Consider the following 15,794-nt stretch of genomic DNA (forward strand, 5'->3'; position numbering starts at 1 on the left):
TTTTCTTGTCATATATTTCTTTGCTTTTATTTTCCTTTATTTATTTAGTAATTTGAACTGGATGGTCAATATCAGAAGTCTGCTGCAAATCTGTAAAAAACAAATCTCCCAAAGTATCCTACATATATCTCTGGGAGCATTTCTCCTTCCTTTTTGCAGATGCATTAAGCTTCAGGTAAAATTTATGGAGAGGATGTATTTTGCTGTTTTAATTATTCATTATTTGTACAGATAAAAAGCTAACCTGAGTAATTAGAATATTGAGTGCTAATCTGAGTAAGTGGAAGTTAATTTTTATTTATAATAAAACAATTCTAGCATGTTTGAAATTGGCATTATGAAGAATGTAGTATGTATGCTAATAATTATTACAAAATAATGTTTACAGAGGATGGAGAAATTTATATCCAAATTTGATTTCTGTACTGGCAACTCTTACACTGACTCCTTAAATTCTGGAAATCCATTTGTCTAAGGGGCATCCATTGAAATCTCGGTTCATAATTTTACAGTTCTAGTCTACCTGCATATTTTTTTTTGGTGTTTCATCTCTTTAACTTCTAAATGCATTGTTTTTTCCTCAGATCTTCACAAATCTTTTTGTGCAAGTATAACCTCCATCTACATTTTCCCCTCCTTGACATATTTGCAATTAAAAAACTCCTTTAAAACTCCTTTTTAAGAAACTCCCTTTCACCATGAAATACTTTAAAAAAAAATTAGTCTCTGCTATTGGGGGATTCTATTCATAATAGCTCTAAGTTTATTAATGTGAAAGACGATCTTATTTACATGTCAGGTATTAACTAAAGTGAGTTTCGGTGTTTGGTCTTGAACAAATCTCACTTCAAGTCAATCTTACCCAGCCTGGTATTTCCCAAAGATGGTTGTTTTGACTGAATATTATGGGAAGGTCCCAAGTTAAAACTCTGGTTGTTTATATTGAACGATCTTTGAATATATTAATGACTGTAATGATCTTATATGCTTCCTTCTTAGATTCCTTCTTTGGAAGAATGACTGACTAAATTGAGGAAATTGCTTTAATGTCTAGAATAATTTCAAATTGAAAAAGTAAACCTGATATAGAATTCAGTTCTAATTGGAGACCATTCTTGGACAATAGCCTTATACATGGATTTGTACCACACACCCCAATTTAGACTTTTCAACATTTTTCTAGATAGAGTTTGCATTTTAATTTTATGAAAAGTGAAATTTTTAGTATTAAAGTTTGTGCTTTTAGTTACTGATTTATATTGTGTTAACTAGCATTGTGATTATGTTTTTTACAATTGGAATTACAAAACATGTTTAAGGTGATATATTTAAAATAAACTTAGCTTCAAATATTTAATCTTAATAAAAGTACATGAAATTAAAACCAAATAAGCACTGAATGGCAAACTGAACATTTTGAACAGCATGCTGTTTGGTTTTTTTCCTATGTAGGAGCAATGGCAGGCGCTGGAGAGCGCAAGGGAAAGAAGGATGACAATGGGATTGGCACGGCTATTGATTTTGTGTTGTCCAATGCTCGATTTGTACTGGGAGTGGGAGGTGCTGCTATGCTGGGGATTGCTACCTTGGCTGTCAAACGGGTAAGAAATGTGTTTATTTGTGTCAGAAGCGTCACAGTTAAAATAAGGCATACTATATGACATAACATTTAAAATACAAAATACAAGATTAAAAGAAATAATGCAGTTGGTAAAAAAATATCAAGATTTATTGAGGTTGGAAAAACTGCAGTAAGGAATAGAGAAATTAAGTCTCACTAGATCATATAATCAATATTCTATTTTCACTCTCTGCAGATGTATGACAGAGCAATCAGCGCTCCAGCCAGCCCCACCCATTTAAGCCAGTCAGGAAAGAGAAGCTGGGAGGAACCAAGCTGGCTTGGGTCATCATCACGATTACTGAACCAAGACATGAAGACAAATCTTAGCCGTTCTTTGCAGACTCTGCCCACAGATGCTTCAGATTTTGAAATAGGTGAGAAATAGTCTAAAGAAAGAATATACATATTGAACTGACTTTATGCTATATTTAATATCTTAGCATGGCTTTGTAATTTCCCCTTAATTATTTTTTTTTAAAATAACAAAAGATGTCTGCTTCTGGATTGTCCCATGGATTGTCTTTCTCCCTTAAACCTTATGCTAAGGCTTTTTTGTTCCTATTGTTTCCTATTGTTAAAAAATACATGTTCAGAACAGAATAATTTCAGTGCAGGCAATTTATACAAGCAAACTTGCAGTGAAATGTTTGGCTCTTTTTGAGTTTTTCTCTGTTGTATTACCTGAACAGATTCCATCAAACCTATGAAGCATAAATCACCTGCTAAGAGAAGCCAGGTGGAATTGAAGAAATCCCGCCTACGGATGTCCTTGCAAGAAAAACTGTTTGCTTATTATCGGAGAAAGGTGGCTATCTCTGTAGAAGAACAGATCAAAGCCAAGCAAGCTGCTGTGGATATCTGTGCTGAATTACGCAGCTTCCTCCGTACCAAGTTCCCAGACATGCCTCTGCGTGAGATATATCTGAGTGGTAGCCTCTGTGATGACTTACAGGTAAATTAAATGGAGGAAAAGCTTTAAATGTTCTTCAGCAAGAATAATGTTGGTAGAGATAATTTATCACACTATCATATTCTTAGGGTTATCTCTTGATTTGTGTGTGTGTGTCTAATCTGATCTTGTGTAAGAAGAAGACTCCCTTTTTGGGCCATTATCCACATTTTTGTATTCTGTGTCTTTTTTCTTCTACATCTGCTCAGCAAAATATATTTTCAAATTGATTAACTACAGTATAGCATATTATTTTTAGACTAGCATATGGTGTCCATATGTGCTACTTTTCTATTGTCATTAAAAATAATACCTACTTATTTTGTATGTTTGCTGTAGTTGCCTCTATGGCTTTAGTATAGCTAAAGAGGATACTGTATTGTACATCACTGATACTGTAACCGAAGTGTTCTTAGTATTCCCAGCCTTCCTTCTGGCCTAGCTTTTCCCAAGTTGGTGGTCACATTAGTTGGATTATATCCTTTAATTATGAGAATTCAAATGCAAACATTTGGAGGGAGGCAAGTAAGCTATGCGATAGTTGATAGGACCAGTCCTCAGATGTTTAATACTCTCTTTTATTTCTCTCTGCTGCTAGGTTGTGACAGCAGATCACATCCAACTTATTGTTCCTCTTGTGCTAGAACAGAATTTATGGTCATGCATTCCAGGTGAAGAAACCATTATGAACATCCCTGGCTTCTGCCTAGTACGTCGGGAAAACCCAGAATATTTTCCTCGTGGTAGCAGTTATTGGGATCGCTGTGTTGTGGGAGCTTATCTCTCACCCAAGTCTGTATGTGGTACCTTTGAGAAAGTAGTGGCTGGCTCCATCAATTGGCCAGCAATTGGATCTCTCCTAGATTATGTGATCCGTCCAGTCGCACCCTTAGAATCTCTAACTTTGGAGGTCCAGTATGAACGGGATAGGCACCTTCTAATAGACTTTTTACCATCTGTGACACTAGGTGATTCTGTATTGGTAGCCAAGCCACATCGACTGGCCCAATATGATAATCTATGGCGACTCAGCCTTCGGCCAGCAGAGACAGCTCGCCTGCGGGCCTTGGACCAAGATGACTCTGGTTGCCGTTCTTTGTGCCTTAAGATCCTCAAGGCTATATGTAAACTGAACCCAGTTCTGTGTCGTCTTTCTGCCAGCCAGCTTACCAATGTAATATTACACCTGACTCAAGAAGAAACTGATTGGTCACAAGATGCAATAGCTGACCGTTTTCTTCAGGCATTGAGAAAACTAATTGGCTATTTGGAAGAAGGAATTCTTCCGTGTGCTTTAAATGCCAAGGTGAACTTGTTTTCAGAGCTTACTGCTGAAGAAGTAGATGAATTAGGCTATACTCTGTACTGTTCACTTTCAGAACCAGAACTTCTGCTACAAATGTAATTGCTGCCTTAAGTGTGAGTTAGTGTTAGAACTACTTGCCATGACAATTTGTCTTCTGAGTGACCTATGCACATCTTGCCCTGGTTATTTTGCAAGTCTGCCTCTGCATTTTAATTGTTATTAAATAGGAGTGGGGGGCTTTAGATTTCTTGGTGCTACTGGTCTAGTTCCACTACACTCAAGGAACTGGAGGAAGAAGCAACTTTGAAGATCTGCTCAATTTGCTATAAGGTTCTTGTTGATGTACCCACTGCTGGGGTCCCAACATATGCTCTCTTTCCTGTAATACGTTATACTTTGCTACAGTGAAAATTCTTATCTCCTATTTCAAAAGTGTAGAATTGCCACTAACAATTTTAAGAACCTCCCAAATATAATAAGGTTTGTTCCTATTGATTGGTGACTATTTCCCCCCTTTTTATTCAAAAAGTGCTTGACAGAAAAGCTTCAAGAAAAACATTTGTAGCAGGATATATATTTGTGAATCTGTACATTGACTGTATTTATATTGTCTAAAGGAGGGGTTTTTTTTTTTTAAAAAAAGCATGCTGCTTAAATTTATGTGACACTCAGAGTGATGATAACCCCGTATTTTGAAAACTGAGTGCATATTGTCTAGGACTTGCTGCTTTGCCAAGATTGGAGTCCTTCACTGCACAAGCACATTCAAGGTCTTCAATACACCCTTGTTTGAAAAACTGGGAGCAGATTGCTAACTGATGCAGAGGAATGTAAGAAGAGAAATTTCATATTCATTGCTTTGTCCATGTGTTAATTATTTGAGAAATTAGAAAATATCACTAAGGCACAGAGCAGGATACTTGAAATAAAGATTCTTGAATAAGTGCTATGACACTTCAAAAAATGTTGTGCCTTAAAATCATAAAGAGTAGTTAAGAGGTGACTGTATGTAAAACTGAAGAGGGCAACTATGCTTTGGTTGGCATAACTTTATGTGCTGCACTTGTTATTGATGGTCAGAAATGCCCAGTCTGAATTTGAAGCACCATTGCCCTCTTCAATTCTGAATACTGCATATCATTAGTGCTTGAGCTTCAAATGATTGGCTAGCTGGCAAAGGTATGGACACTGGCATATACTTCCTGAAGGTTTTGTCTATAAACTATTGGGCACAGACAAATAGAAGAAATGACACTACTGGAGGAATGCAAAATAGTTTTAAGTGAAAAATATATATTATGCTGTTTATATTTAAAGGAGATGGCATACTATATATTTAACCAGTTTGATCCAATTGTATTCAAGAAACTATCAGCACATTTTCTCCTATGTGGTCTTCCTTACGTAACTTATATAACCCTCTTCTTAATCTCTATTCATTCTTTGAAATGATACAACATTTAGGGAGGAGCTGCAGTAGCTGTATCTCTTGCTTTGCAGATACAAGCATGGCATAGTGAATGTGTAATCTCTTGGAAATATATGGTTTGTTAATGCTGCTATCATCTGGTACTTCTTCCATCTTCCCCCAAGGGGAAAAAGAACAAGATGAGATACTCTTAAGAGATGAAACTGTCAAACCTGCATAACAAGTATTACTACAATACATATGTAATTCTGAGGGTTACCTTGTTTCAAATATCCACCCTCAACATTAAATAGCAGAGTGAATTATCTCATTAATTTGCAGGTCTTGGGAATTGAACATAATCTTCCACATTCTTTCTGTTGAAAGTGGTGCTTACTAAGGCTACATATGCTTCAGAAAATTTTTGAAACAAGGGGTTTGGTCCTTGTTTGCAAAGAATCACCTGATACTCAAAGTAGCCAGTTCTTTTTCAGAGTGCTACTTAAAAGAGTTGTGTAACTTTAATGAATGGAATCCATAAAGCAGTGGCATATTTTGGAAGTCTGAAAAAATGAATTTAATGACTAGCACAGAGTTGCTAGGTTTGTGCAAGGCCCAAAATGCTTCTTTTAAATCACTGTCAAACTATAACCCTCGTGCTTACGTTATTAAGATACTCTTCAGTTTAGTTGTAATGTGTAGGGTCCAATTCTGTAACATCTTTCATTATATTTTGAGATAAGATTGTCTTTTACAGAGGGCATATATTGTGGCAATGGAATCAGTATTAGCCTAATTTAAATTTCAGTGTTGTAGCCAAAGACAGAAAGTTATCTGTTGAGTACTTGGCAATTTATAACCTGGGAATTTTTTGATTTTTGTTTTTTACTGAATAATAGTTTCCAGAATACATTTCTCTCCATTCTCAACCTTCCTGCTACATGAGTTGATGAACACCTATGCAGACATTATGTGGTTAGAGACTTTACTATGATGCCCATTGTTCGCCATATTTGCTCCCTTTTTCCTTTTGTTTCTTACCCTGCTGTTTGTTTACAGCAGGAAAGCAAATCATATCTGAGGCAAGAATTGGAAGAATCCAGTATCTCTTGCATTCCCAATTATCTATTACTTTTAAAAATTGCAAAATATTTTATTAATTTTTTTATTGTTATAAGGTTGAGTATATACTGTATGTAGCTTTAAGCAACTATCCTTGTGACAGTAAGATGCTATTTTGATTTTTTTTCCCTTCACTTTCGCGTCTTTTAACTGTTATTTCCTACAAAGCAATGATGAATTGGGATTCTTTTTCTTTGAAATATGTAAAATGTATTGAAGCCTATTTCATGATAAGGCTGATAATACAACAAATTGCCACTGCCATCAGTGCAAAATCCAAGCTGAATTAAATGTGTTTATTCTTCTTTTCTGTTGACTAATATGCATCATAAGTGAATCAGATTGTGTGAGGCAGCTGTAAGAATTTCCCTGGAAAATTCAATTTGAAAACTTAGTGTTCTTAAACTTACAAGTATTCACTTAAATTGTATGTGACAACTTCCTACTGGCAGATTTAGTTTTCAGCTCAAAGTCTGCACACCAATCAGAACAGAGATATTGATTCAGTAGTATGAAGTACAACACATGGCCGTTATAAATCACTGGGAAGTCGGAAGCCGATGACAGCAGCTGATGGACACAAGCCAAGAGCCCTAGTCTGCTCATCCTGAATATAGGTGTCAAACCAATCAGTAGGAACTGCAATTATGACCAGCTAGCTGAATAATAAATTTGTCTTCACTTGGCATTGTTTACCTCCCAGGTTTGATGAAGTACTTGTAACATTTGTGCAGGCTGAAATGTATAAGGGTTGGAGAGAGAATTCTAATGGTCTGTAACTGTATAAAAGTTGTGAAATAAAATCCTCCACAACCATGTGGCTCTTTTTAAATATGTGCTGGGGCCTTTTCTACATTATTTTTATGAAGAGAAAATACAATCAGATAATCATGTAATTTATTACTTTCTTCATTTGCAACACTCGATGATACTAAGAAGAATGTTCTCAGAGTAAACCTTCACCTTTATAATGCTATGTCTAGAACTAAGCATAGAACTGCATCTCTGTACTTGGACTTGACTTACTGACCATTTGTCTAGGGACCGTTCTAAATTATAAAAAGTGGCATAACGATTTTTCACATGACCGTTGCAACATCCCCATGGTCACGCGATCAAAATTCAGACACTTATCAACTGATTGATATTTATGACAGCTTCAGTGTCCCAGGGTCATGTGATCACCTTTTGTGACCTGACAAAGTCAGTGTGGAAGCCAGATTCACTTAAGAATTGTGTTACTAACTTAACTCCAGTGATCCACTTAACATCTGTGGCAAGGAAGTTTGTAAAATGAAGCAAAATACACTTAGCAAATGTCTCAGAACAGAAATGTTGGGATCAAATTGTGGTCATTAGTCAAGGACTACCTGTAATTAGAATATTTTGCATTTTAAAAAGTTCTAATAAAAACATGGCACAAAAGTATGATACCCGATATATCAAATTGCAACCCAAAATTTTATTTCAGCTATCCCAATTCATATGTCTATGATAGGAAATCATCTTTGATATGGTAGAATTTATGCAAGAAGCACTGTTATGACATAAAAAGATCATCTTATCCAAAATAGAAATAAGGAACTAAATACCTCCACGCAGGTAAAGGTATAGGTAGGTGTACATATTATTGTAAATCAAAGAATTGTCCTGGATATTGCTTGAGTTTTACCAGATATACTATGAGAGATAGGTTATAGAAAACACGATGGTTCTGTTTTGCTACCCATTATTAGAATGAAAGGTATGGTGGAGAAAAGGTCATGATAACAAAACTGCAGTGTGCTGTTAAAATTCAGTTACTGTGTTTTCTGTCCTCCTTTTCTGATTTTTATTCCCAAAGTTGTTCTTCATATCAGTTCAAATAGTTCATCCGGTATTGCTCTTTTTTCTATGGAAATATTTTTACAAACTTGCTCTTCATTTCTGACACTCAGTGTTAGCTACGTATGCCTGTTATTGGCTGCTGCATAAAAGGAATTCCTTGCACCATGTGTTAAGTCAAACTAAGAAAACCAGTAGCTGGGTCTGAATTTCTACTTCCCCATAACAGCAAGAATGCAATTACTTCACAAACTAATAGGAATTATGCATTATTCTAGAGGTGGACCATACTGTTTGTAGAAATAAAGTCAAAAATATTTTATTCAAACATGAGATCTGAAAATTTCCCCTTTTGGAGAGGAAAAATTACCTGAGTAACAAAAATGCCAGTGAATTTGTCTAGTTTGAAAAACTATTTGAAGGGAGTAAAGGGAGGGCTTGATGTCACAGTGGACCTGACATGCAGATTTGCAACTTTCTAACTACTGTTGGATTCTGATCCTATTGCCCTAATACGTAGTCTTTGGCCTGGAAGAAATTGCTTAATCAAGCTTTAGCGATTTCACGTTATGAGGCTAATGCATAATTTTGGTGACACAAATTCCCTTATGTCTATGTATATGTCAGGTGCAAAGAATTAGGATCATCTATTATATTGTAGCATAATTCTTCAAGCCTATACACAAGAATCCGGTCAATTAAAGCTTAACACTAAATTGGCATCAGATAAGGATCAATGGAATTCAGGAGGGGCTGACTTTGACTGCTTTTAGGAACGCACTTAACTCTGCACCCCAGCTCTTTTACAGTATATGACAGTGAGGGTGAACCTTTTTCGCCTCGGGTGCTAAAGCTCGCATGCCCACCCCCATAATTGAATGCCCCGCATGCCATGCGTCTGCAGCTGCACACATGATGTACGCACACACACACACACACACACACACACACACACCGCATGTGCGCATGGCTTTCTTGGAGCCTGAGGAGGGCGAAAACGGCCTCCCCTGCTCCCTTGGAGGCTCTCTGGAGGCCGGAAACAGCCTGTTCTCAATAAGGGTGGAAATAGCATCCATGCATGGGTTGACACTGTCCGTACTCTGATTGGACTGAGTCTGATTACTAATTAATTAACCCCCTATATAACCCGTCTCCATGAGTGGTACCACCCAGTTTTCGACTCAGTCCACTCTGGGACAGTCGTGTTATCCTTTCATCTTAGAGATAGTTTTAGAATATTTCTGAAATTCCTGTTCCAACTGCCTGTGAGTACTGTCAGAATTAGGGCTTCTAATGCCCGACTACCAGCAGGGCTGCTGCCTTCAATCCTGCTATCCTTGGCTTAGGCAGAGAAATCCTTCTCCCTCTCACTATTTTACCTCAGAGCAAACTGACAAATGACTGTGAATTGAGGTGACTAATCTCCAAGGCTTTTGACAGCTTCCGGAATCGGCGAGAAGCCCTTTCGCTGCGCTGTGGCTGGGCAGCACGGGAGAATTGCGCCTGAACTGACAGCCCAGCAGGGAGCCCTAGGAGGGTGGCGTGGAGGCTCAGTACGGGTCTGGGGGCCACGGAGCCACAAGGAGGCTCCTGAGACAGGCAGACCAGGCACCGGACCGCCAAGAGCGGCAGCACGGTCGGTGAGCCGTTGACAGGCCCGGCAGGAGGCTAAAAAGGGTGCGAACACCATTTTAAAAGGTGGGCAGAGCCAAGTCACGGTAGCCATTTTGTTCCAGGCACTTGGTGCTAGCATGGCTGGCAACAACTTAACTGGTGAGCTTGTGAGTCCAGAGGCCAGCAGGAACACGAATGAATCGGACCAGGGCCTTCTTGCTGTGGCCCAGGGCATCATTTCATCCCCCAAGGCTGCTATCTCTCAGGGGACTGCCGGAGCCAGTAGGAGCTCTTCTGCAGGCAGCAAGGGGTCGAAGCCCAAGAAAGCCCATAAGGCCTCTTCCAAAACCAAGCACTCTGAGACCCCAGTGATCTCTCACAGTCACCCTGAGATGGTGGCAAGGGCACCTAGCCAACCGGTCTCCATACCATTACAGCTGAAAGTATGCCAAGGTCCTTTCAGCCCCATGCTGCCCATCAACACGTCAGGTCTTTGGGGCAGCTTAGACAATCGTGTGGCTGGTTTGCGCCCAGAGGGGACAGTAAACCCCTTAACATCCATATACCCCCCCATCTATTATGCCAGCTATGTTTCAGTGGGTTTCAGGACATCATAGCAGAGGCTAAGCAGGGCATTGCGGCTCGACTGAAGGAAAAGACCTTGGGCCCGCAGCTGGGTGTCCCTTGAGCAACACATACGGGTAACCAAGTAGTGAAGGACCCTCCTCCGCAGGCCCAGTCTACCAGTGTTTGGTTTACTGAACACAAGATGGAGACTGATACTATCCCAGCCCCTCAACTGTTTGTGGACACAATACAGTGACAGTGGTCTACCCCTACATCTGGCCCGGTTCCTTCAGCCAATGATAGACATTTCTGTAACATCGCCGAGACTCTGGACAAGGCGCTGTTGTGGCCTACCATTGACCCCCCGTTGCCGCTCTGTACACTTAACACTACCAGGGGCGCAAGAGGATATCCTCAAGCCAGAGGACAGGCAGGCAGACCAGGTCCTTCAGCGTCACCAGGCGGCTGCCTGGGTGGTGAGGGCCTCAACTGCGGCATCATTCTTCTCCCTTTTTGCTGGCTGCAACAGCTGCAAGAGCGAATCCCGGTTGGCGATTCGAGAGCCCATCAGGACTTGAATAAAATTGTAGCTGTGTACAATTCACTTTGGATGCCACTTTGAGCGCTACCCAATTCGCCTCCAGTGCAATTGCATCATCGGTGGCCTCACAGACTTTTGTGGCTATGGCAGTAGCAAACAGATGTTAAACATAAGTGGCACCCGACATCTGAGCCGTATTTGTGGGGGGGGGGGGACTCTATTCGGGGATTCTCTCACTCCCCTATTCATTGAGAGTAAGGATAAAGGCAAAATTCTTCCCTCCAATCCCCAAAAGGGGTCCTTCCATTCATCACCATATTCTAGGAGGCAGCCTTTTCGCCCCCAAGAATATGGGGGTCATGCTTGACAATCTGAGTTCTTGTCCTCAGGCTTTCGACCACAGGGGGGTTTCTTTCAGCGGCCTAGACAACAACAGTATAGGCAACAGAGAGGGAACCAATCTAAGCATCCCTTTCGGGGGAGCGGTAACTGATACTACCGCAGATTATAATCCCTCTCAGGATCAGTTCCCCATTGGAGGCAGGTTACGTTTTTTTGCTGACCAATGGGATGCTACAACTACTGATGCCTGGGTTAGGGCCACGATCAGGTTCAGTCTGACCCTAGAGTTTGTTTCCCCTCCCCCAAAGTTTTTCCTTTGTTGCCCTGTTTCTACCAACCCCCAGAGGCGGCTTCTCAAGCAATCAGCCATCCAGCACTTGCTGGACATTAGAGCCATACAGGAAGTCCCTGCGGACCAAGCAGGCCGTGGATTCTATTCTGTTTTATTTGTAATACCAAAGTCCTCAGGGGGGTGCAGGCCATTCTTGATTTGAAACGATTAAATAACTATGTTAAGTACAGATGTTTTAAAATGCATTCTTTAATCACCATTTTGGAAGGTATTCGCAAAAGCGATTTTCTTACTTCAATCAACCTCATGGAGGCGTACTTGCATATACCCATCCTGAGGGAGCATCATCAATTCTTACGTTTTGTTACCAGTCGCATCATTATCAATACAGAGCATTACGTTTTGGCTTTTCTTCTGCCCCCTGAGTTTTTACTAAAGTGGTGGTGGTCCTAGCGGCCCATCTGTGCACTATCCCTATCAGGGTACAACTTTATTTGGATGACATTGGTATAGTCATCCTCCAGGGACAGGGCTGTGGGCGATCTCAATCTCACGTTGAATGTGTTAAAGGCTCATGGGTTCACATGCAAAAACCCCAGCGCGCATGCATGCACTACAGGCGTGACCCCATTTTTACATGCTTTTTTCACCTTCCCCAGGCTCCAGAGGCATTATAGGAGCCTGGGGAGGGTGAAAACAGCTTCCCCCACCCCCTGGACACCCTCCAGAGGCATCAGGGAAGCCTCCGGATGGTCCCTGAAGCCTTTGGAGTGCTCAAAATGACCCTCCGAAGTGCTCAAAACGACCCTCCGAGCAAACCGGAAGTCACTTCTGGTTTGCTAGGAGGATTGTTTTGAGCGCTCCGAAGCCTTCAGGGACCATCCGGAGGCTTCCCTGACGCCTCCGGAGAGCGTCGGGGGGGCGGGGGGAGGCTGTTTTCGCCCTCCCCAAGCTCCTATAAAGCCTCTGGAGCCTGGGGAGGGCAAAAAATGGCTTTAAAAAAGGGTGAACTCAGCTGGACAGCGCGCGCATGCGCGCTGGCCAGCTGACAGGGCAGCACCTCGCGTGCCCTGACAAATGGCTCCGCGTGCCACCTGTGGCACGCGTGCCATAGGTTCGCCATCACTGCACTATAGCTACCCACTCATGCAATTGCATAGATGCTTTTTCTTACTGTTGTTTAAAAATAATTTTGTTTGTGGTGAGGGTAAATGAATTTCCTCTATTGATGTACTTTTGCAGATTCTTTTTTTGGAGAACAAATGATAAAACTGAATAGAATTTGTTAAGACTCTTTTAATATTCTATTGTAGCCACCCTTATTGTACAAATCTTTTTTAAATCTGAACACTGCAGACAACTTGTATTATGATTTGTTTTTTTTTCAATACCTGCCCTGATAAAATAAATTGGGTACTCACTGCACACCTGTGACTTCTCTAATTCATCATTTTTTCTTTTAAGAATCTACTTGATCATAAGTGCCAAGTATTTAAAAAATTTCAAGCATATGCAATATAGATACATACTCTCTCAAATACTCAAAACAAAATTTGTTTAAAAAACTATAGGAATATACGGTAATTAAAACTGTTCAGCAACATATATAATAAACTTGTAACATTTGGTTACATAACTAGTTGAGTTTCTGAGTTTGTTTCAAAATAACTAAGGTAACAGGTTGCCCTATTTCAACAAATAAATTTAGGTCTGATCTTTTAAGCAAACAGGGAATTGCTTTTTTGTTAATGAAAAACATAGATTCTGGTTTGTCTACCTACTGAATGTTTTTCCCCTTTCTGGTCTTGAGCAATTCATTTCCTCTTTTATAACTTATGAAAATGTCACTGTATTAAGGGGAACAAAGAATTACAGAGATGAGAAATACTGGAAACATTACAAATAGATTTAGCCTTTTTATTTTGCAAGTATAGATATCAGTATTATATGGATAAGCAAACTTTTAACATTTCATTTAGCTATTTTTGTATTTCATTTGAATTCTGGGACTAACTAGATTTAAAACAGCTCAAGAAAAGCAGATCAAAAACTGAAAAACGAAAGTACCCCTTGGGCATATGCTCAGTTTAGGGTTTTATTTCTGGTAACAGAAACAGAATTTATAAACTTTGTTATGAACAAATATACTTCAGATTTTCCCTGATCCTGATCTTGAACACATTTGTACAGCCCCATTTTTAGTTCTAACATATAGGGAGATAGGCTTGTAGCCTGCCACAAATGTACGGTATGTTACAGAAAAGCTGGAAATGGCAATGCACATTTCAAATGATAAAGCCTTAAGGCACCACCAGAAACAACCAGAAATTTTAGAGGAAAATCCAGTTTCTTATTATCTCTTCCCATTTTTTAATTCTGCCCTCAAAAACAGTGCTGCCCATCTCCTTACCTACTTAAGTTTATTTTTTCATTGTTTTTGAACTTCACTATCACACTTTTCAGATAGCAATTCTCCAATCACTCATCCTGTTAACTCCGTCAAAGAATTGTGAATTTTATTACAAATTAAATCTATGGAAATGACAAAGAATTACCCCAGATGTCATTAGGAAGTTTATTTTGAAGCAGGGAAGAATCAGGAAACAAAAGTGGAGGCACATTTGGATATATTTTTGTTGTTAGTTGCGAAGTCGTGTCCGACCCATCGCAACCCCATGGACAATGTTCTTCCAGGACTTCCTGTCTGCTACCATCCTCTGGAGTTCTTTTAAGCTCACGCCTACTGCTTCGGTGACTCCATCCAGCCATTCGACATCCCCTTCTTTTGCCCTCAATCTGTCCCAGCATTAGGCTCTTATCCAGTGAGTCCTTCCTTTTCATTAGGTGGCCAAAGTATTTGAATTTCATCTTCAGCATCTGGCCTTCTAAAGAGCAGTAAGGATTGATCTCCTTTAGGACTGACAGGTTTGATAGCCTTCAGTCCAAGGGACTCGCAAATGTCTTCTCCAGCACCATAGTTCAAAGGCCTCCATTCTTTGGTGCTCAGCCTTTCTTATGGTCCAACTTTCAGTCATACATTGCAACTGGGAGAACCCTACTTGACTATACGCACCAACCTTGACTATACACACTTTTGTTTGCAGGGTGATGTCTCTGCTTTTTAGTATGCTGTTCAGATTTGCCATAGCTTTCCTCCCCAGGAGCAAGTGTCTTTTAATTTCTTGGCTGCAGTCCCCATCTGCTGTGATCCTGGAGCCCTGGAGGAAATAAAAATGTCACATCCATTTCTTCCCCATCAGGAATTGAAAGGGCCGGACAGACCTATTTTGAAATTAATATTTTCGTTTTTGTGCATTTTTTAAACTGATTTTAGGTGCCTGTGTGATAACACTACAAAAATACTCCCCCTCCCGCACAAGTATTGCAGTCTTATTTTAAGAGGAACATCTGATTTGTGATTTTAAGGACTGGAAAAATTGATTTGGCATGATTTGGATCAGATACTATCTGGGAAACTTCGAAGAGGAAACTTCAAAAAGATCTCAGTAGTTGGTAACATATGCTTAATTAATAAACCGTGCGCCCACTTCGTCTCTTATCGTGCCTCGTCGTTTCTCGGGCTCGTAAAGTCCAGGACATCAGGTCCACTTTCTAGGTGACGCTGTTCCGCGAAGCCCCCGTCAGCCGCAATAGCCCGTCCCTCCGCCTTTTCCTCAACAGCAGGGCCAGAAAAGCTGCTGATGCTACCCCGCCCTCAGACAACCATGAAACATCCGCGAGTAAAAGGGCGGTGGCTGTTCCAATGTGGCGCCTGCCTCGGTTCCCCTGCCCCCCCCCAGCAGGCTGGGGGAGGGGGAGGGGATGGAGTTCCCGCGCCCCTCACACCAGCCGCAGAGCAAGAAAACGGATGCTGTGATAACACTGTGCGTCACAAACGGCTTCGAGCACAGGATCTCCATATATGGTGATTCGACCCAGACCAGCCCTGAGGAGTGGTTGCGACTTCCAGAACAGATGCTTAGCCTTGCTGCCTTTAGCCGGCTACGCAAAGCTTCCAGCCACCATCTTGCCGCTATCCTCACCCCCTAGAGCGCGGTGGTTAGGGATTAGCGAAGGTCGCAACCCTTCTGCAATCTAACCCGCCCCCTTGGGGACAAACGGGCATCAATGGCCGCTAACCCCAAATGGCGAAGAGAACACGCAGGAAAGACTAAAGAAAGGAGACTAAACGAAGAAGGCTATTC

General features: G+C 40.7%; 1 protein-coding gene across 1 annotated transcript; it reads left to right on the plus strand.

Annotated features, from left to right (window-relative positions):
* The first annotated feature begins 35 nt into the window (after window positions 1-35).
* Window positions 36-7,245, plus strand: MIEF1 (mitochondrial elongation factor 1). Its single transcript, XM_081957077.1, has 5 exons — window positions 36-175; window positions 1,453-1,601; window positions 1,818-1,998; window positions 2,314-2,576; window positions 3,172-7,245. The coding sequence occupies exons 2-5, from the start codon at window positions 1,458-1,460 to the stop codon at window positions 3,976-3,978; spliced, it is 1,395 nt and encodes a 464-aa protein (XP_081813203.1). The 5' UTR covers window positions 36-175; window positions 1,453-1,457; the 3' UTR covers window positions 3,979-7,245.
* Window positions 7,246-15,794: the final 8,549 nt, after the last annotated feature.

Source organism: Natrix helvetica (genome assembly GCF_964273705.1).
Source record: "Natrix helvetica genome assembly, chromosome: 6".
NCBI lineage: Eukaryota > Metazoa > Chordata > Lepidosauria > Squamata > Natricidae > Natrix > Natrix helvetica.